Genomic DNA, 22,227 nt, shown 5'->3' with positions numbered 1-22,227 from the left:
AATTAGACTATTTACCGGATTTATTATCACATAAGCACATGTGGAGCAGGATCTGCTTACCCTTCCAGAGCACCTGAGATCACCCCATGTTCTTTGATGGGGTTTGTGTTGTTTATTCTCTAGTTTTCTATGTTGTTTTGTGTGTGCTGTTGATTGTTTGTCCTTTTCATTTTTAGCCATGGCGTTGTCGGTTTGTTTTAGATTTATGAGTTTGACTGTCCCTTTGGTATCTTCCGTCCCTCTTTTCCATATAAACCATCATCTTTTTATCTGGAAATTGTTTCAGACAGACACAAACAGAAAATTACTGTATTGTCTATATGCTCCACTCAAATCTTTCTTAGGAGCATAATAAAGAACCTTTAGATAGACTGGAGAGTTGTCTCATTGGCAATCATACCACATCTTCTTTTTTATATGTATGTAATTGTATGAATTTATGGGAAATAATAAATCCAGTTATTTTGTCCAAGATATTTAGTCAAATGAAAAAAATTATGACATAGAAGGTCCAACCTTTAGGTAGTACCTAACACTACAGGGAGATAACTCTGTAAAGTCAGCTAAACGTTTTAATTACGCTGTGTTGTAAAAGGAATATTAAGCATCTCAATGATCAAAATTGGTGTTTGTCAAATCGCTATATAACCAGTGTAATTTTACTGACAAAACGGTTGGTTCAAAATTTTAGAATTTTTTTTATTTTTGTTAAAGGGTCAAAGAAAATACTTTGACAAAATTTTATGAAAATTAAACGAGCCAAATTAATTTTAGTGAAAGTGTTGGGTACCACCTTAAAATATGCAAGATGAGCAATGTAAATGGATCTGAAACTTGGATGGAATTGGTCTATCATCAGCTTTATCATTTCTAACTTAAAATAAGTGGAACCATATACAATAACTTACAAACTATCAATGGTACACTATAAAGCACATTCATGAAATAACTTAAAATATTGTTTCTTAAGATGACTGATACATGTATTTTAAAAGATTCATGATGATAATGCCATATATTAAATATCAAATTCTAAATATGCATCAGTTATTTACACATTCATTAATACCCATATACATTGTACTAATATATATGCCCTGGTTCAAAAACAAAAACACAAGAACGAATTCATAATTTTCTGTATTTTCTTTTAAAGAATAATTACAGGTAACATAAATTATATTTTCATCTCAAAATACAATTGTTTAACAAACACTGTAGTATTAAGAGTCTGGCTTTGTACCACTATATAAATATTATGAAGTGAAATAGAATGCATGTAGAAAATAGAGGATGACTATCACAGATAAAGTAACATTAGTTTGTAACAATTTTCTAGGATATATAAACTAATAACTCTGATTATAAGTATCAGAAATTAGGAACACTGTTCCCATCGTTTATAATTGATCAGAACACAGAGAATCTATTGGTTAATTCATTTAAATTACACAATATGTTGACGACAAAAAATATGTTACTTATCTTAAGAGGAAATTGTAATATTTAACCTGCAATTTCAACATAAAAGTTTCTCAAAGTGCCTTCCCTGATTAAAATTTACAGGTGTTTATGCATATCTTTTAGGTTTAACCAATATTTTATAAACTTGTTCCATAAAAAGTTTAGTTATTCTAAAGTTAAATATATCTGTTATTCTGATTTAAATATACTCATATTTTGACCATAAAATATTTATCAATAGTATACAATCAATCATAAGTGTAATATACTAGATATTAATAGCTAACATGCCAAAAGTCTTCTTTAAATTTATTGATATGAAGGATATATTTGTTTATTTAATACAAGCTCCCAACTTTTATAAGTTTATAAATAGTATATGTAGCAGACCATCCAATGAATTATCCCTGGCAAGTGATTCATTCAAATGTTAACAAAAGATTGTCACAACACTTCAAATTCTCTGTCTTCAGTTACTAACAATACTTCTGGCTATAAGTTCTTTCATTATTTCATTACTTCCACCATAGATAGGTTGAACTCTGGCATCAACAAAGGCTCGTGCAATAGGATACTCCCACATGTAACCCCAGCCTCCATGCATCTGCAAACATCTTGTTGCCACACTGTTTTGTAAATCTGATGCCCTATTAAAATAGTAAAATATAATATTATTAGAGAGTTAATATTCATAATTCCCTTTAGGGCCATGAAATTGAAACAGAACAACATACTGAGTAACAACCAATTGATGTTGTTCATGGCTCAGACACTTTTATTTTATGCGTCTTTGTTGATATAACCTTATAAAAGAGATCATATTATGTAAATTCAGAAATTTCTGTGTTAATATAAATGAGAATTTGAAAAATTACAAAAATTCAGGATAAATTACATACAAATAAAGCCTTCAAAATCTAAAAATCTATATTTTTGTAGTTTCAGAATAAACTGTAAATCTTTTGTACAATATTCACAATATTTTCTTCCTGGTATTTATAAAAATTATACAAGTTTATTTGAAGTAGTATCCAGATAAAGGATGTAAACTTTAATAAAGTGTCGAGCTATTGTTTTTTAGCCATGGGAGATAATTTGCTATTCACTTGATAGAATACAACTTTCAAGGGAGATAATTTGCTGTTCACTTGATGGTTACAATACACCATTAGATTGTATGGGCACAGCCATTTTATGAGCATAACATGGTATTCAGAATTAAGAGTATGGCTAGTTCTGATTGGTTGATATGTGCACCCGTATTTTTTTATTATTTAGAGACTTTGTGCATTCTGCATTATATCATAGGTCAAACAAAATATTTTCCTTAGCCCTAACAGAAATGAGATGTCTTTTCAACGCTAGGACAGGACACGTTTTTTTAAGTGCAAAATTGATAGACATAGGAGATAAGTACAAAATACGTTAAGAAAAGCAACATGAACCTATATTTTTTGGACCAAAATATACTGTCTGAATAACTTTTCTGTAATTTTTGCAAGTTTCGTTCAAAAAATCAACTTTCTAAAGTCTGTATCTCAAAAAAGGCTATCATTGTAGCCTATGGAGAAATTAATTGTTTATTTCAATCTGATAGAATACAACTTTCAAGGGAGATAATTTGCTGTTCACTTGATAGAATACAAATTTCAAGGGAGATAATTTGCTGTTCACTTGATAGAATACAACTTTCAAGGGAGATAATTTGCTGTTCACTTGATAGAATACAACTTTCAAGGGAGATAATTTGCTATTCACTTGATAGAATAGGCCCAAGACCACAATTAATGACCCCGCTTTTCGTTGTTCACGAATATAGTTCCCTTTAATTATAGTGTATTTTTTCTTTATTTTTTTTCTTTCCCTTTCTCATTCATTTCTTAGCTTTTCTGGGGTGGGAATGAAAGAAGAGAGCTGAAATAAACTTTTGGATGTTTTATTTTAACTGATTTTAATAAGGAAAGAGTGATTAGGCCAGGTGCAAAAAGGTTATATTTACACTTTTCGGAACATCTCTTGACTTGCCTATAGGGGTATGGATGTGTATTGGCCAAATTTGTATGATGTAAACATGCAATTTTTCTGAAAATTGCATATGTTTTGGGACTTGAACTGTACATTACTCACACAAAAAATTAGACAAAAAGAACAATTCAATTTTTTTTAATGCGACAAAACGTTATAAAGAAATGATAGGAGAATTAATTGTGGTCTCGGGCCTAAGAGGTGCATTTCAGCAAATTTTGAATTTATACTTTGACAACTTCTCTGAATGATCTATTGGTATTTATTTGTCAAACTATATGAGAAGAAATGGTTTCCACTTTTATTTGATAGAAATTTGTAAAAAAAGTCACTTTTCAGCTAATATGCCCAAAAAGTAGCTTTTTCACTTTTTTCAATATTTTTGCAAAAGCAGCATTCTTAATTTTTCTCTGACATTTTTTTTCTGATATCTATTTGTGTTTGTGGTATTTATTTCATGTGTTTTACTCATTTGTGAACTCTGAACATAAAGAAAGGTGGATAAAAGCATAAAAAGAGTGCAAAATGTGCTGTTTTAATAGTCTAGGTCTAGCGGTCCGTACGAAGCAAGTGAAATATGAAGTTCTATGCACTTAAAAATTGTATTTCTTTAAACAGATTGCACTGAATCTATATCAAAAGCACTTATTACTGGTTGTTCAAACTTGTCTGTTTCACAGAATACCTTTATTTTCTTCTTTTGGATGGCTGGTGGTTAAAATATTGGCATTTTAAGACTGAAATTTCATGCAGGTTTTAAACAGTAAATTGAAAAAACTTTGCTTCAGACCATACTGTCTACATATATAGTTAAAAGCAACAGTCTTGTTACATCCATGCTTCATATTTGATCATATCTTAGCAAGGATTTGGGCAAAAAGAAGCATATTTCCATCTCCAATATCATTTATATGCAATTAAATATGGAAATACAGGGAACGGCCTAAATTGACAACTTGTTATTTTAAGCTTGACATTGCTTAAGACCAAGTAAAACTCATGTGTTATACTATTTGAAACTTATATTTACATGAAAAGAATATTTATGATATGTTAAATGTTTTGTTTTAACTTAACAACTTCAGAAAATTGTTGTAAGTGGAAAATATTACATTTCATATAAGGCCTCGCTTCATTTGAAAACCTCTATTTTTTGGCATAGGCACATATAAAATTAACTTTTGTCAAATTTTTATAAGTCTCATACATTAAGTATGCTATCCTTTACTTTGAATAGATAATATCTTATACATTGAGACATAAAAAAGTGCAATTTGGTGTTTTGGGGGGATTTTTGAAGCCAAAATTTGAAAGTTGAAATTTTTCTATCTATACGTCATAATTCAGCAACCAAAGTTGAGATATAAAAAATATCACATTTTCTAAAATATATATCATATGGCTATGAAACTTTGTAAACTGACTCATAAAACACTAAGCTTAAATCATGCCAAGTTTTATTGGAATTGGTCAAGTTTTTGGCCCCTAATAGGCCCAAGACCACAATTAATGACCCCGCTTTTCGTTGTTCACGAATATAGTTCCCTTTAATTATAGTGTATTTTTTCTTTATTTTTTTTCTTTCCCTTTCTCATTCATTTCTTAGCTTTTCTGGGGTGGGAATGAAAGAAGAGAGCTGAAATAAACTTTTGGATGTTTTATTTTAACTGATTTTAATAAGGAAAGAGTGATTAGGCCAGGTGCAAAAAGGTTATATTTACACTTTTCGGAACATCTCTTGACTTGCCTATAGGGGTATGGATGTGTATTGGCCAAATTTGTATGATGTAAACATGCAATTTTTCTGAAAATTGCATATGTTTTGGGACTTGAACTGTACATTACTCACACAAAAAATTAGACAAAAAGAACAATTCAATTTTTTTTAATGCGACAAAACGTTATAAAGAAATGATAGGAGAATTAATTGTGGTCTCGGGCCAATACAACATTCAAGGGAGATAATTTGCTGTTCACTTGATAGAATACAACTTTCAAGGGAGATAATTTGCTGTTCACTTGATAGAATACAACTTTCAAGGGAGATAATTTGCTGTTCACTTGATAGAATACAACTTTCAAGGGAGAAAATTTGCTGTTCACTTGATAAGATGCATACTATAAACCAAAGTAAACAAAAGGAAACCGTACATGGCATTTTTAAAATACCATGTAGAATTAAGGTAGATAATTTTCTGTATTGATTTAAAAAAAATAATTGTGGCAATGAGTTCAAAAATTATTTTCATGTGAACCATTTCCTACTTCATTGCAATAACCCATTTTTTTGTTCTTTTTAGGATTGTAGACAGCAGAACTATTTATTTTGATGTACCACAAGGTTTTTTCCCTATAGTAACCAATCTGGGTCATGGTAACTTACACAAAGTCTTATGGTTTTTCTATTGTTTGGTGCATGATATATCAAATTTTGAAAAAAAGATTCTAAAAACCATGTTTACCTCTGAGAAACCATATGATCATATTTATTTCATATCCACCAATACATTTCACCTCCATATAGTTTATTTGCAATTATTATTTTTTTCCTGTTAACTTCTTTTATCTTGAAAATAAATTGGTGACCAATATAACGCCTCGTAATTTCAATAGGAAGTAAAGAAATATAGTATCAACTGAATCAATTAGACCAATAATATACTGTCTCTACTAGAACTTTTTAGCACCAGTTTTAGTGGTAAGCTGTGATTTAAATGATCTTAAATGGACCTAGGGTCAAGTAGAAATTTCATCACCAGTTTCATATGGTGTCTTACCAATATTTAGCCATTGAAGCCATGACATTATCCAGTCCTTTTTCATTATGTATCTCTAAACAATTGTCCATAAAAGCTCTTCCTACACTGATCTCTGTCTTCAACTCTGCTAGTTTATGTTGCATTGTCTGAAATTAAACATAAATTTATTTATTGTAATTCAAACTGATTAGACAAAAGGAAATATTTCTGTACTATCTTTATTAAAAGTTAGTCAAAAGTATTTATTTGGCTATTTACAAAAATGTCTGATCAAAAATATTCTATATACAGCATTCTCTGCTAAATGCCTAATTTATCAAGCATGTTAAATAAACAAAATTATCAGGTCACAATAAAATGATTTTATGCTTTTCCTATTTTCTGTGCCATTTGAGGCAGACATTTTTTTAAACTAAACCTTATTCTGCAATAAAGAAGCTAATGTTATAAGAAATCTTAATTCAATGGACTTCTAACAAAATTGCATTATAACTTGTACAATTATTGAAATCTTTGTTGTATATTATTTCTTAGTTCCTGAAAATTTTAATAATTTACTTAAACTGTTATTTTCTAACTTTCCATTCAAATTGTATTACAGAAAGAATTGGTGTAAATCAATTTCTTATAAAAATTGTTAACTATGAAAATATGAATATAGAATTCCCAAAATAAAAAAAAATACTTTAACAATTTACAAAGGTTAACATATTTTTTTTCTTCAAATCTTTTCCCGCATATCAAAATATTGCAAACAAGAATGTGTCCTCAGTACACGAATGCCCCACTCGCACTATCATTTTCCTTGTTCAGTGGACCGTGAAATTGGGGTAAAAACTCTAATTTGGCATTAAAATTAGAAAGATCATATCATAGGGAACATGTGTACTAAGTTTGAAGTCGATTGCACTTCAACTTCATCAAAAACTACCTTGACCAAAAACTTTAACCTGGAGCGGGACAGACGGACGAACAGACAGACGGACGGACGAACGGACAGACGGACGCACAGACCAGAAAACATAATGCCCCTCTACTATCGTAGGTGGGGCATAAAAAAAAAAAGTTTAAGAAAAGTTTTTCAGGGTCCAGTTGGCATAAATGGGAGATTATAAGTTTTAATTATGTATTATCTCCCTTGAACTTTCTTACCTGTAAGTGACTCAATGTTTTACCAAAGGCCTTCCTTGTTTTAACATAATTTCTTGTTTCTTCAAACATAAATTCACATGAAGCAAGTCCCATAGCACCGATAAGAAGTCTTTCCTGAGGTAATTCTTGCATGAGGTAGTAGAAACCTTTGTTTGCCTCTCCTAGTAAGGCTGATTTTGGTAATCGAATATCTTCAAAAAATAACTCAGCAGTGTCCTAGAAGAAATCAAAAAAATTTTCATTAATTTTCTTCTGTACTCTTTTTTACCTAATAAAATAAATATCTGTAAGTTTTTAATTACATCAATTTTTTTTTTATCTTCAATATAAATAAGCTATCCCATTATTCCAGTTCTTGTAGCAAAGATTAATTCAGTTTTTCATCATATGCATCAATAATTCAATCAATTCCATATGTTCTTACATCACTCTCACAGGTAAGGAGGAGGTATTAAGTATTCACAAACAAATATAACCCTACCACATTCTTTTTTTGCCTGTTCAAGTCAGGAGCATGTTAAACGTTGAAGGTTGTTTAATGACCTAAAGCTACTAACATCCATGTCAGGTGGATAGTTGTCCCATTATCAAACATACTACATCTCCTTATCTTTATACCTGAGCTTTAAAACCAATCTTCTCCAGTTTCCTTCCTTTAACAAATCCTTTCATGCCTTCCTCGACCAGAAACAGACTGATTCCATGTGCAGCAGATTTGGCAGTAGGATTTGTGATAGCTACGACTATAACCACATCTGCCATCCAACCATTGGTTATAAAGACTTTACTGCCATTTAATATCCAGTCATCACCATCCTGCTTGGCATTGGTCCTGATACCTTGAAGATCACTGAAAAAATATATAATTCCAATTTTAAGTGCTCTTGGTGTTTCTTATGCTTAGATCAGTACTTAGTGTACACCTGTTTATATAACTGGACGGAACATAATTTCTCTGGAACATTAAAAATTATAATAGCCAACATTCTATCCAGTGAATTTTTAATTTTATGGGCCAAACAAGTGTTAATTTTATAGTCCGTTTGATTTCTATAAATCTATAAACAGCCTTCCATTCAAAACAAAAACATTAGACATGTGCTTTAAACCTGTTTTATTGTACCATGTGACTTTAATTCTGGTCATGTGATTACTGAGCTTTCTGTATGTAATGAGAAATACAAAAGCATGCAAACAGAAAACTCAGTAATCACATGACCAGAGTTATTTAAATGAGTAAAGTCACATAGTACAATAAAACAGGTTTAAAGCACATGTCTAATGTTTTTTTTGAATGGAAGGCTGTTACACTACTCATACTTACTCCATTGAGTATTTTGTATTAAAAAAATAGAAGTAACATAGAGAGCCAATGAGTAACTTTTTTGATTACTGGTTCAAAATAATGATATTCATAGTCAGAGTTTGTATATATCATACATTAACACACATGAAGAAAGAAAATATTTATTAGTAAAAATTAGTTTTTAAGAATTAATTTTTGAAGATTTATAGAAATCAAACGGACTTTTTTTTATAGTAGTTTTGACACTAAACAGGTTCCTTCATAATAACAACCAGATGCTCTGCAGGGCGCAGCTTTGAAGATTTCTTGCTATTGCACAATACTGTGCAATTGAAAATTTCTTGCCTTTGCACAATACTTAACATAATAATTTTGGACCCCGATTTGGACCAACTTGAAAACTGGGCCAATAATAAAAAATCTAAGTACATGTTTAGATTCAGCATCTCAAAGAACCCCAAGAATTCAATTTTTGTTAAAATCAAGTTAAGTTTGATTTTGGACCCTTTGGACCTTAATGTAGACCAATTTGAAAACAGGACAAAAAATTAAGAATCTGAAAACACGGTTAGATTTGGCATATCAAAGAACCCCAAGTTTAATTTTGGACCCTTTTGGCCCCTAATTTGTTGGGACCAAAACTCCCAAAATCAATCCAAACCTTCCTTTTGTGGTCATAAACCTTGTGTTAAAATTTCATAGATTTCTATTAATTTATACTAAAGTTATTGTGCAAAAACCAAAAAAAAATGCTTATTTGGGACCTGTTTTTTGGCCCCCAATTCCTAAACTGTTGTGACTAAAACTCCAAAAATCATTCCCAACCTTCCTTTTGTGGTCATAGACTTAATGTTAAAATTTCATAGATTTCTGTTTACTTTTACTAAAGTTATTGTGCGAAAACCAAAAAAATGCTTATTTGGGCCCTTTTTGGCCCCTAATTCCTAAACTGATGGGACCAAAAACACACAAAATCAATCCCAACCTTCCTTTTATGGTCATAAACTTTGTGTTTAAATTTTATAGATTTCTATTTACTTTTACTAAAGTTAGAGTGCGAAAACCAAATGTCATCAGACGACGCCAACGTAATACCAATATACGACCAAACAATTTTCGATTTTTGCAGTTGTGGAAAAATTGTAAATGTCTAATCCTGCAACATTTTCAAAATATGGTATAGTGCAGTGTCACGGAATATAAGTTCCTTCATAATATAAGTTCCAAAAGGAAAATATATTCTGGAATATTATTTCCACAGGAATAAATATTACAGTATATGTTCCTAATGGAATAAATGGTATAGAATATTTGTTCCAACAGGAATAGATATTATGACAATGTTTATAACGAAGTTTCCATTGGAACTTCTGTTAGGCGGAACAGATATACGTTGACAGCTGGATGCACAATGTAGTGCAGCTCTTCTTAAAATTGCAAAAATGTACATGTAATATTATCAACTTTAATTTTGCTGCAAGATATTTTTTTTCTGCTTACCTTCCTGCCCCTGGTTCTGACATAGCTATGGCACCAATACATGTTCCTGCTACCATTCTGGGTATAAACTTCTCTACTTGTTCTGGTGTACCGTAATGTGTTATATAGGGCATCACAATATCAGAATGTAGAGTAAAACCAGGACCTGAACAATTTACATACATCCTGTAAACCAATAAACATATATTACAACAAGATTTAAGACATTATCTTTGACAGGAGAATGAGTTCATGAACTCTCAGTTTACTCATCTCCTTATTTTCTCGATTGTGATGAAATAATTGGCCCTTTCTTGAAAAAGAAAAATTTCTTTATTTGGTTATATCATTTGTATTCTGTAAGTAATTTGAGGATCTTGGCTTCATTCCATCATTTACTTGTGTCAGTCTGATAAATTAATCTTAATAAAGAAAATTAAAAAAATAAATATGGTGTAGATCAATGCAAAGTTATTCATGAAAATCAGTACCCTTTTAAATAAATGAACATGCTGTATTTGATAGAAAAGTCTGCAACAACCTAAGTTTTGTTTTGTCATGTGTAGCCTTCGTTGTATGATTGATGACTTACTGTTCCTCCCATGTGATAGCAGTTGACAGAACATCTCCGCCAACACCACCAAACTTCTCAGGTGTGTTCACTCCTAGTAATCCATTGGCTCCAGCTTTCTCCCAAACCTAAACAACAGCCAAAATGTTATAGCTGGGAGGTTAACAATTTAGGTTTTGTTTATCTAATTGGTATATGTGTCAATATTAAGAACAATTCATCAATCTTTATCACATTTTTTCTTATGCCTAACTACATGTAGTTTACAAGTAAAGTCTATTTTGAGAAGCAATCTATGGGAGATTTAGACACCACATGATTTTTTCCATTGGGTAATAGAAGTGGACAGGAAGTTAGTACATTTCTCTTACATAAGAAGATAAAATTATGGATGGAAGGGTAAAATGTGTTATATATTTATATTTACAGGACAAAACTGTGCCAAGCCTGTAAATATGTTTGTTTTTAACAACTTTATATTCAAAAACTAACCTCTCTGCTGAGTTGTCCTTCTTTTTCCCATCTGAATAAAAAGATAAGGTTAATATTAATAGTCCTACAAATTACAGCATGACAAATGGGAGTTATCTTAAAAATCTGCAATTCCCTTAGTAATGGATAACACCACTGAAGGGAAATCCAAATAAATTAGATGGGCATGTCTGATTGTATGACATCTATTCGGAAGAACCATGGAAGATATTGACTTGTTTCTAAATCATCAAATAAGATATAATGAATTTGAGCTCATTAACCCTAGACATTCATTGGTATGGTGCATTTAAGTATATTTTACTTTTTACCTGTTATCCAAATACATGTATTAAAGTGTTTTGAGTTTTACTTTTTTTAATTCTATACAAATTTTGTTTTTCCATTGATCAATGTAATAATAGAAGGCTAAGTAAAAAACACATAAATGAGGCAGTTTAACCCTTTCAACGCTACACAAAAAAATAGAAAAATGGCTGCTGCTACTGCATTTTTTTTGTGTTCATTCATTAGAACAGTATATTTCTTTTCAGACTGCTGTATCTTTTTTATTGTAAGAGATACAGAAAAAGTTATTGCATGATAAATGCTCAGGAGAGTATGAACTGTAATGTTAGGCAGTTATTTCAGTAAAATTTGTATCAGGTTACCTGCATTTTCAGGTAATTAACAGGTAAAAGGTGTAATTTGTTACATTTGTGTTGAATTTTGAATAAAAACTACTTTTCGTCTTCATCTATTTTGTTTTTTTTATCTGCCATATAATAAAGAAGACACCAATTGCTCGATTCCGTAGCGTATTGCACCATACACAATGTATTATGTAATCATGGCACAAATCAGTGGCTCCGTCCTCAAAATTTTCAGTCAACCTCCGTTTTCCCCCCTTTTTCTACATCTCGTAATGATCGATCAAATCATATTTCCCACACGAATTGAATGTAATAAACACATTGAGATAACAAGAAACCTTTTAACTAATCCTCGTCATCAGTTTCGCCATAGAAATGCTGAAATATTTCCATATTTACAGCTTCGTTTCCGATTTCCGCCATTTGCATTTGTCAAAATATTTGTTTTTATTTTCCTTCAATTTTCCTTCTACTGCATGATTTTACAATAAAAATTGCCGGGATTTCAAGCGCAAATGAGACCTTGCATATCCTCGATTCATACAAGGAAAAATTAGAGAGGACCGGAATGAAAACCGAATGCTTTAAGAGTCCTTATGAAAAATCCGTTGTCATCACGGCATATGCCGCCAATAGCAGTGGCGGACGGCGTATGTCATCGCGGCATATGCCGTGTATAGCGTTGAAAGGGTTAAAACCCTGTCAGTGGTTTTAGGTACTGTAACTCAACTTGTACATTTATTGTTATAATTCCATTCAATCATTAACATATTTTGTACTTAAAGTCTCTTCAAAAAGATTTGAGACAATTATAACATAGATTGAACGGAAGCAATTAAAATGGAAATATGTTTTTAGGTTTTCTGAAATATTAAAATATGTCTACAGTAGCATACTATTACTATTATGCTGTCACTGAGGTACGATGGAATAAACTATAATTTTTAACTTTACAGAAATCAATGTTTTTACAGTATACCTTACAATGTATTTCTAGTCATCCATGCATCCATCTTCAATTTACAAGCATACATAAAATCTTACTTTGAGTGATGAGGAAGCACTTCTTCCTGGAAAAATCTTCGGACATTCTCTCTGAACATGTCATGTTCTTCAGAAAATATTCTTCTGTTCCCAACGGCCATCATGTTATCAGCTTGGGCAATTTCTGGACGAGATAAATTTCCAGTCCATCTGAAAACATATATAATAATTTTTCATCATGCAAATTTAAATTCAATATTAACATGATTAAAACTAGAGGGTCCAAGGACCCTGTGTCGCTCACCTGATATTTTTATTTACAATTGTTGCATGATAAACGCAACTGTTGTACTGTCGTTTAGATACTAAAAAGTGCATTTGAAACCTATGTTTTATTTCAGCCATGTGGGCAGGCAGGGTCATCATACACAGTGGTCCCTGGATATCCTAGTGGTGATTTAAACCAAGTTTGTTTAAATTCAACAGTTGTTTCAGGGGAGATTTTTTTTAAAATTTATCTAACAAGAAATGCAAAGTAATGAGAAAGTTGTGAAGTAGTTTTGTTGTTGCGCAACCCCCCCCACTTTGCCAAAAAACCAAAAAGGTAATAAAAAATTATCATATAAGGGCAATCTATCCTATTAATGATTTCTGCAAAATTCAGTTGATTGTGCAAGGGTTGTATAGCCAGCTGAGGTCGTTAAAAACTCTCTTTCTTTTGTTGTTGCTGATAGATCTTGACCTGATAAGCAATTTTACCACATGTCAGATTTGCTCTAAATGTTTTAGTTTTTGAGTGATAAGCCAAAAACTGCATTTTACCCCTATGTTCTATTTTTAGCCATGGCGGCCATCTTGATTGGTTGGCCGGGTCACCGGACACAATTTTTAAACTAGATACACCAATGATGATTGTGGCCAAGTTTGGTTTAATTTGGTCCAGTAGTTTCAGAGGAGAAGATTTTTGTAAAAGATAACTAAGATTTACGAAAAATGGTTAAAAATTGACTATAAAGGGCAATAACTCCTAAAGGGGTCAACAGACCATTTTGGTCATGTTGACTTATTTGTAGATCTTACTTAGCTGAACATTTTTGCTGTTTACAGTTTATCTCTATCTATAATAATATTCAAGATAATAACCAAAAACAGCAAAATTTCCTTAAAATTACCAATCAGGGGCAGCAACCTATCAACGAGTTGTCCGATTCATCTCAAAATTTCAAGGCAGATAGATCTTGACCTGATAAACAATTTTACTACATGTCAGATTTGCTCTAAATGCTTCGGTTTTTGAGTGATAAGCCAAAAACTGTGTTTTACCCCTATGTTCTATTTTTAGCCATGGCGGCCATCTTGGTTGGTTGGCCGGATCACCAAACACAATTTTTAAACTAGATACCCCAATGATGATTGTGGCCAAGTTTGGTTTAATTTCGTCCAGTTGTTTCAGAGGAGAAGATTTTTGTAAAAGATAATTAAGATTTACGAAAAATGGTTAAAAATTGACTATAAAGGGCAATAACTTCTAAAGGGGTCAACAGACCATTTTGGTCATGTTGACTTATTTGTAGATCTTACTTTGTTGAACATTTTTGCTGTTCACAGTTTATCTCTATCTATAATAATATTCAAGATAATAACCAAAAACAGCAAAATGTTCTCAAAATTACCAATTCAGGGGCAGCAACCTATCAACGGGTTGTCCGATTCATCTGAAAATTTCAGGGCAGATAGATCTTGACCTGATAAACAATTTTACCACATGTCAGATTTGCTCTAAATGCTTTGGTTTTTGAGTTATAAGCCAAAAACTGCATTTTACCCCTATGTTCTATTTTTAGCCATGGCGGCCATCTTGGTTGGTTGGGCGGGTCACCGGACACAATTTTTAAACTAGATACACCAATGATGATTGTGGCCAAGTTTGGTTTAATTTGGTCCAGTAGTTTCAGAGGAGAAGATTTTTGTAAAAGTTAACGACGGACGACGACGGACGCCGGACGCCAAGTGATGAGAAAAGCTCACTTGGCCCTTCGGGCCAGGTGAGCTAAAAAGGAAATTCTTTAAAAAAAAAAAATGCTGGCAAGAATTACTTAATTTAATTTTTATTTTTTGTTAACTGTTTTTGCCAAAATCATGTGTTGTTAACAAGTTAATGGACCCCCTATTGCCCCCCTCCTATATGCCACACTGCCCAAAACAGTAAATAACTTCAGCTAGAGGAAGGACTACTGAAAACCCAAAAGGAGAAGAACAGGTAACAGCTACGAATGACACCCCTGACTCTGTGAAAGATTATCTTTCCATTTTAGTTATGCCTTTTCAGTGTTCCAGCTAGGATTTCAAAAGGGCAGGGTGCCAATCCTGAAAAGAACATTTGACACGTGATATGATAATATGAAAAGGGCATGTGTTTTAATAAAGATATTTATCAATCATTGTGTTTATTCGTTGAATCACTGGTTATACAAGAACAACATCATAAGCCCATATAAAACTCTATCTTTCTACTTTAGACTGAAAAACTTTTCAAGCAGCTTGTCACACAAGTTTTTAGATCATTGCTTGGCACGGTTGAGCTTTATATGCAGTATGTTTTGAAAGGTGACCTGCTTCATTCTGTTTCTATGGTCTGACACACTTTAACAGTTTCACCTTTCTACCTCTGCTGTGCTTAATGGCAATACAGCACAAAACAGCTGTGATCAGTAAATGAACAATGTTAGGATATAGCAACAGTGAAAATTTGTATTAAAAATAAAGACTACAGATGACCAAGGCACCCTACCAACACTGCTACTAAGACCCTCTTTAACTTAAATTCCCATAACTCAAAATACCTAAACATTATATTCTTAAGCAAAAAGTATGTTAAGTGGGTTACTCAATGCTAGGAAAAAATCAGATTGAGTTATCTTTCTTTATTCAGGTGTGCTTCTTCTTTGGAGGAATATGGGTAACATGAATGACCGAATAACACTGTTATTATCCGAATAACACATGTAATGACCGAATAACTCTTCAAATATCAATATTAACACATTTGAGTGACTTTTAAAGATATATTATTGAATAAAATTATAATAGAAATGTATTTTATAACCTAAAAATGATTTAAAAGTTGCAGGTAAGTTAATATTGAGCATTATAAATTTATGGATATCGGAGTGTACTTCCAAGATGGCGACCAAGGAAATCGTATGGAATGAATAATGAATAAAAGAAAGATTGCATACAATCCCTCAACGTGTTCATCTTAGACCACCAAAGTGGAGCCCTCACGCCAATTCAAGGCAATGAACAATGTGAGGGTGGGCCTTTTTTCAAATAAAATATGGAATAGTAAACTGTTTAAATTAATTTTTGTTTTAATTTTAGTTATTAAAAAAAATATTATCTTTATCACATTATTATATTTTTAATTTAGAAATGGATGTTAACCAAGCCCCTTTAAAACTATAAAATTACAACTACTAAGATATCCTGCACAAGGCACGGGCCTATCTGTCATAGTCCGCGAAAATACTTTATTTAGAATTTATTGTAAAAAAATTTATAACTATTAAGATATCCTGCACAAGGCACGGGCTTATCTGTCATAGTCCGCGAAAATACTTTATTTAGAATTTATTGTAAAAAAATTATAACTATTAAGATATCCTGCACAAGGCACGGGCTTATCTGTCATAGTCCGCGAAAATACTTTATTTAGAATTTATTGTAACAAATTTATAACTATTAAAATATCCTGCACAAGGCACAGGCTTATCTGTCATAGTCCGCGAAAATACTTTATTTAGAATTGTTAAAAAATATAATAATAAATATTTTTTTTTATTAAAGTGTCACGTATTGATTAACAGCTGAACAATATACAGTAAAACATATACAATATTTAAAATAATCAACACCCAGCCAAACAAATTGACTTATGAGACACTGTAAAAATATATTACAAAGTTATAAACATGTATACAAATAACCATTTAAAAATTGCATTGAAATGTTTCATCAATATTCTTTTTAAAATACTGGCTAACAAAAGCAAATTTGCAGGTTTAAAAAAAAAAAATTAACAAAAGAAAAGAAATATTAAAAATCATGTGATTGACAGAGCATTTCCATAATTAAATTTATAGACTTGTCATTTAAAATACTAAACAAGATAAATTAGTTAATAAAAATATGCTGTTTACTTTTAAATATTAATTCTTTGATAAAAGGTTGTTTACAAAAGTTTTAGATCAGATATCTAGATACAGTTTCCTTCGAGTGAAAAATTTATGCAGTTGTTTACATAATAGTTGTTGGATCGTATCACAATTCATAATTTCAATAAATTTTTCGTCCATACTAATATTTTGAAAGTTAGCAATATGTTTTGAAGCTTCATAAAAAATTTCAAATCTTAAATCACTGTACAAGTCACATGTCATTAGAAAATGTTTTTCGGTTTCAACTTCGCTTAAATTACAGAATTGACAAAGTCTGTTTTGAACCGGTACTGGCGGCCTGGAGTAACGTCCTGTTTCAAGCGCTAACGGTAACGAACCCGCGCGGAACATATATATATATATAGCCATAAGTCTTCTTTTCGAACTAGTTAAATTTTGCCGAACATATGGTTCCACAGATACATTGTTTTTGTAAAGTCTGTATGTGCGTAGTTTATAGCCGTTTATCTCGTTGGCTTTGTCACTGAATATATCTTTTTGCCACTCTTGATTGTCCAATTCTGAGAGTTTTTCATTTGCAATTTTCATCACTAATTTTGTAGATAGCGTAGTGTCTTGTACCAATTAGTTCATATGATATGAACTAATTGGTACAAGACACTACGCTATTATCAATCTTCTCTATCAGTTTGTTTACCATGAACGTCCATCCTTTGCGTCGACGGGCCGAATATTTCCAAATTTTGCTCAACATTCTTGTATCATCAAGTCTATATAACTATATATATATAAAAAATATATTCATCCAGTTCAACCTGAAAACATTTCATTATCTCTTAATGATTAATTATGTAATGGGCACGTGTCAGTAAACAACAATCGAATTAACAATATAACAGAAGTGTGAGGTAATGATTATTTTGTTTATTGGGACTAATTAACTCATTATCACTTTTAAATTATATAATTGGTACTGAACATTTCACTATTGGAACTTATTCAATGTATGAAAATAAAGGAAAGTAGCAATAAAAAAACCGTAAATACTAATTTTAGAAGAATATTAATTGAGTTTCCTTTTATTACTTTTATTTCTGATTTTTTAGTAACTTAAATTAAGTAAATTTAATACATTTTAAATGAAATAAGAAATAAATGAAATATTATAAACTAAGTGAAAGATTGTCTTCTTTGAAATTAAATATTTTATTTTATTCTTCTAGTACCATGTTTTGTTCTCTATTAATAATATAAAAACCCAATTTCACATTTGTATACCTTATAATAAACGGTTGGCCAGGTCATACTTGTTGTCTGTAAAGCAGCAGTCCTTACACAGGAACTTTAGAGACACATCTGACCAGGCCAATAACAATGCATCATCCATTGGGACACAAGCACTGTGAACCCAACGACCACAACAACTGCATTGAATGGTGCAATCAACACATTCTCAATGTGAAAATTCTTAATTACATTTTATTTAATGTTGAGTAAATTGTTATGAAAAGTAATTAGTGATTGGAGTAATTGCATTGCTTTGATGTACTGATTAAAGTTTCAAATCCTTTCTGAAAAACAATTATTAGATTTATGAGTTTGACTGTTCCTTTGGTATCTTTCGTCCCTCTCTTAGACAATTCTCTGTATATACAGTAAATTATTTAATACTATATTTTCATAGCGTTTTCCTTTGAAGGCATATGCAATCTTTCTTTTATTCATTCAATACGATTTCCTTGGTCGCCATCTTGGAAGTACACACCGATATCCATAAATTTATAATGATCAATATTAACTTACCTGCAACTTTTAAATCATTTTTAGGTTATAAAATACACTTCTTTTATAATTTTATTCAATAATATATCTTTAAAAGTCACTCAAATGTGTTAATATTGATATTTGAAGAGTTATTCGGTCATTACATGTGTTATTTGGATAATAACAGTGTTATTCGGTCATTCGAGGTACCGGAGGAATATAAACAGTACGTAGAAGATGTAAATTATATGATCAACAATATGGCGGCTGATTTTGTTATTTTCTTATAAAATGAGGGCAGTCAATGACAAATACGTGTGAATTTGCTATTTATTTCATGGAAAACAAGTAACACGATGTCTGCAACGAGTTGATTATGGTTTTCAACTTTCTGTCATTATATTTTCTCCATGAAACTACGGTAAACATTGCAAACTGTGCCCAAATTGTTGTATGTACATTTCTTCAAATATAATTGCAGACTGACCGATTCTATTTGAATGAATATATGGATTACCTATAACAACAGATTATGACACTAGTTGTAACATTGATTAGCTTGGGGTCCTAAACAAAGTCATAAATTTTTCGCCAGGAAAATTTAGTAATTAGCGGATCATATCAATACGAACAAAATAATATACAATCGATCTTCAAAAAAGGCAGGTTACCCTGAAGACTGTAATAAGGGCACGGGGCGGGCGCTGCCCCTCTGAAAACGGCCTAGCTGGAACACTGCTTTTGACAAGTTATGTAAATAAAATATTTGGTGGCTACTACAGTAAAAAGTTTTATATACATCATATAATTGTTATTTTACTTCTTAAAACAATATTTAAATACCATGTTAATGCAGAATTACTGCATTATGTCTTTTTAAAAAATTGTGCTCGATCAAATTATGTTAGTTTTTTGGGAGATTTTTTTTTTGTAATACGTGTTTGACAGTTTTGGACTTTGACCTGTTCCACAGTGTGTGTGTTTCGCGGGAAAATACGCGTAAGTGATATTAGCTATATAATTGACCTTTTCTGTTGGTTTGATAAACCTGTAGCAGAAATACATGATGTCGTATTTAAGTTTTTCAAGACATGGGTCAAGTTTTGAGTCAATTTTCCAAGCGTAGTCATCGTGTTGTTCTCCCTGGCGTCTGTAAATCACTGTCGAGACAACGCTTAAATCTTGGTCATAAAATTCTAAAAAGATAAAGGTATAGCAAGATTAGTGCTGGACAGTATCATTTCAGAAACATCTAGTCTTAATATAAAATGTTAAACAACGACGCACCGCAACGAATTCAGTTTACACCATTAACGAGAACGAGATCTCCATAATTGAATACTTACTTAACTTAATGATTTTTTCCGGTACAGGATCCTCACGGTTCCTCTTCACCAGATATATTATAATATTAAGATTTCACCATTTATTTAAGAGCATAAAAACTTATCTCTGGAAATTTTTGGACAAAGCTTGTCATAACCACATTGCTGCCTGACCTATACTCTGACTAATTTTCTGACGGACTTAAATGAAAGCGTAACTTTCAGACCTAAAAAAAATGGAAAATCAACTTGTCTAAAATCTAATTTCAAGAGTTATTTTGAATACCTCTATCATAGACCTGTTTGTAAACAAAAAGTGCAATCTTAAATATTCTTTAAAATGATATTATTTTCATAATTTGTGTACTGTTTCGTAGGGGACTTTTGTCCCCTACGAAACTTCTTCTTAACACGCATATTTTTTGTAATTTGAAATGTTTCCTATAGACATTCCAATTTGTTTACTTTAAATACTCACGTTGTGCACGATGTTCCTACAACACGACGTTACACTAAAAATGCGGCGTCAAAGAGGGTTTTTGACTTTGATTCATTTTTGCAAGTTTTATTCGTTTTTTTATATGTTGTTGGTTGATTCTGGTTCTGTTCTTTTTGTGATATCATTTTATCATAAATTACTTCAAGTTGTGGAAATCGATTTAATAATGTTTACCTTTTAAGTTATTTCACCTAAAAATGCAGTGCTTACTGTCGCACGTAATGTAGGAAGGAAAAATTGGACGGAAGTACATGTATACGGTTTCCATAAATAATGTGCAAAACTTTTATCATAGGATGTTTAACTTTCATGGTGCATATCATCTGTTATTGTAAAATTTCTATATCTTAATTCAACCCCAATACAAATATATCCAAGCCCGTAGCAACCCTTGAGGCAAGTGAGGCAATTGCCTCACTAAAATTTCGACACTGATTTTTTTTTATACATATATATATAATAGTCATTTGTTGTTCTGTCTCAACCTTGATTTTTATAACTTGTCATCATTCCTTTTAAACTATTCTTCCTGGATATAACTCAGCATCTCAACGGGAGATGTTTCTCGATTACATTAACCTAGTAACGATAATCATAATGGATTTTTAGTTAAAAACAGGCTCTTGCAGAAAAAGGAAAAGCGACACTGAAGGTAAATAAGGAATAATTCTAGTAAACTAGTTTTTTTGTGAACAGAGTCTGAGTATTGCATATAACTTCATTAGTACAATCCAAAAACGATAAGTAGACTGACAAATGAAGTACTGGTCTTCGGAAGGGGGCAGTCCTGTCTGCGTATTCATTTCACGAACTTTAATCTTTCTCTTTACAGATAAAAAAAATAAAAATAATATGAAACCTCCATGGATTAGTTTTTATCCATGTTTCTTTAACCTTAAAAATTTTTTTTCACAATATATAGTTCATCATACATAGATAATATTGTCAATCTGTAATATATGAGATGTTTCTTGCTATTACGTAATACGCAAATATTTCTGTTCTGGAGATCAATCCTGCATCGGTACGATTTCAATATACATGAAACAACAAATATTTTCTTTGTGTTCTGTTGCGTTGTCAAGGTAAACCAAAGTGACAAACAAAGATTTCTTTAAACTTCGTTGAATATTAAATATAACCAAATAACAGAATTTAACTTTACTACGAATAAATTATGCGTCAAATTCACAAATCTCCTGTAAACAAATTTGCATGTAATAATGAAAATTAATGAAATAAATAACATTTACGGAATTTATGTTTACTGTATATTTCACTTAAAAAATCATCTATTTAATCGTAATGTAATAAACTAAAAACGCTCATTTTAAATAAATAGAACTAAATAAATAAAACTTAATTAAAAGTAAATGTGAAATGTAATTTTCATAAAAAGAATGCTTTAAAATATTAATAATGAATTACCTGGTAAAAACGAAGAATTCCAAAATAACTATATTTTATTACAACTGAGATCTCATGGCAACTGACGAATAGCCCAAAACACTAGCTTAAAAAGGTCGTTGCTCACGTGCTTAGAGATCCCAGGTTTTCTTCGTTTTACCAATGAAAATTATCGTTACATAATTTCGTA

At 31.3% G+C, this 22,227-nt stretch overlaps 1 protein-coding gene across 2 annotated transcripts; it reads right to left on the bottom strand.

Moving 5' to 3' along the window:
* Window positions 1–1,124: 1,124 nt before the first annotated feature.
* Window positions 1,125–20,009, bottom strand: LOC139511313 (long-chain specific acyl-CoA dehydrogenase, mitochondrial-like). Of its 2 annotated transcripts, XM_071297950.1 has the most exons (10): window positions 19,017–19,965; window positions 15,220–15,807; window positions 12,925–13,137; window positions 11,249–11,279; window positions 10,778–10,884; window positions 10,207–10,371; window positions 8,019–8,250; window positions 7,401–7,616; window positions 6,267–6,394; window positions 1,125–2,111 (listed from the first exon to the last, which is right to left on the bottom strand). In XM_071297950.1, exons 3-10 carry the CDS (start codon window positions 13,026–13,028, stop codon window positions 1,934–1,936), a joined length of 1,161 nt encoding a protein of 386 aa, XP_071154051.1. In that variant the 5' UTR covers window positions 13,029–13,137; window positions 15,220–15,807; window positions 19,017–19,965; the 3' UTR covers window positions 1,125–1,933. The 2 variants fall into 2 exon arrangements, with proteins under 2 accessions (XP_071154051.1, XP_071154050.1); XM_071297949.1 differs by lacking the exon at window positions 15,220–15,807 and having other exon boundaries at window positions 12,925–13,074; window positions 19,833–20,009.
* Between the last annotated feature and the right edge of the window lie 2,218 nt (window positions 20,010–22,227).

Source organism: Mytilus edulis, chromosome 2, assembly GCF_963676685.1.
Source record: "Mytilus edulis chromosome 2, xbMytEdul2.2, whole genome shotgun sequence".
NCBI classification, from domain to species: domain Eukaryota; kingdom Metazoa; phylum Mollusca; class Bivalvia; order Mytilida; family Mytilidae; genus Mytilus; species Mytilus edulis.
The sequence above is the reverse complement of the archived record's forward strand: the minus strand, read 5'-3'. Positions and strand labels throughout refer to the sequence as shown.

Bases quoted from the DNA above. Each gene is read 5' to 3' on its own strand.
- LOC139511313 (XM_071297949.1), bottom strand. From the start codon at position 19,936: ATGACTACGCTTGGAAAATTGACTCAAAACTTGACCCATGTCTTGAAA. The intron at 13,075-19,832 runs GTCAATTATATA...ATATGTTTTCAG, and splicing joins TTATCAAACCAACAGAAAAG to ATGGACTGGAAATTTATCTC. The intron at 11,280-12,924 runs GTAAGATTTTAT...CTTTTTATTCAG, and splicing joins GTGCTTCCTCATCACTCAAA to ATGGGAAAAAGAAGGACAAC.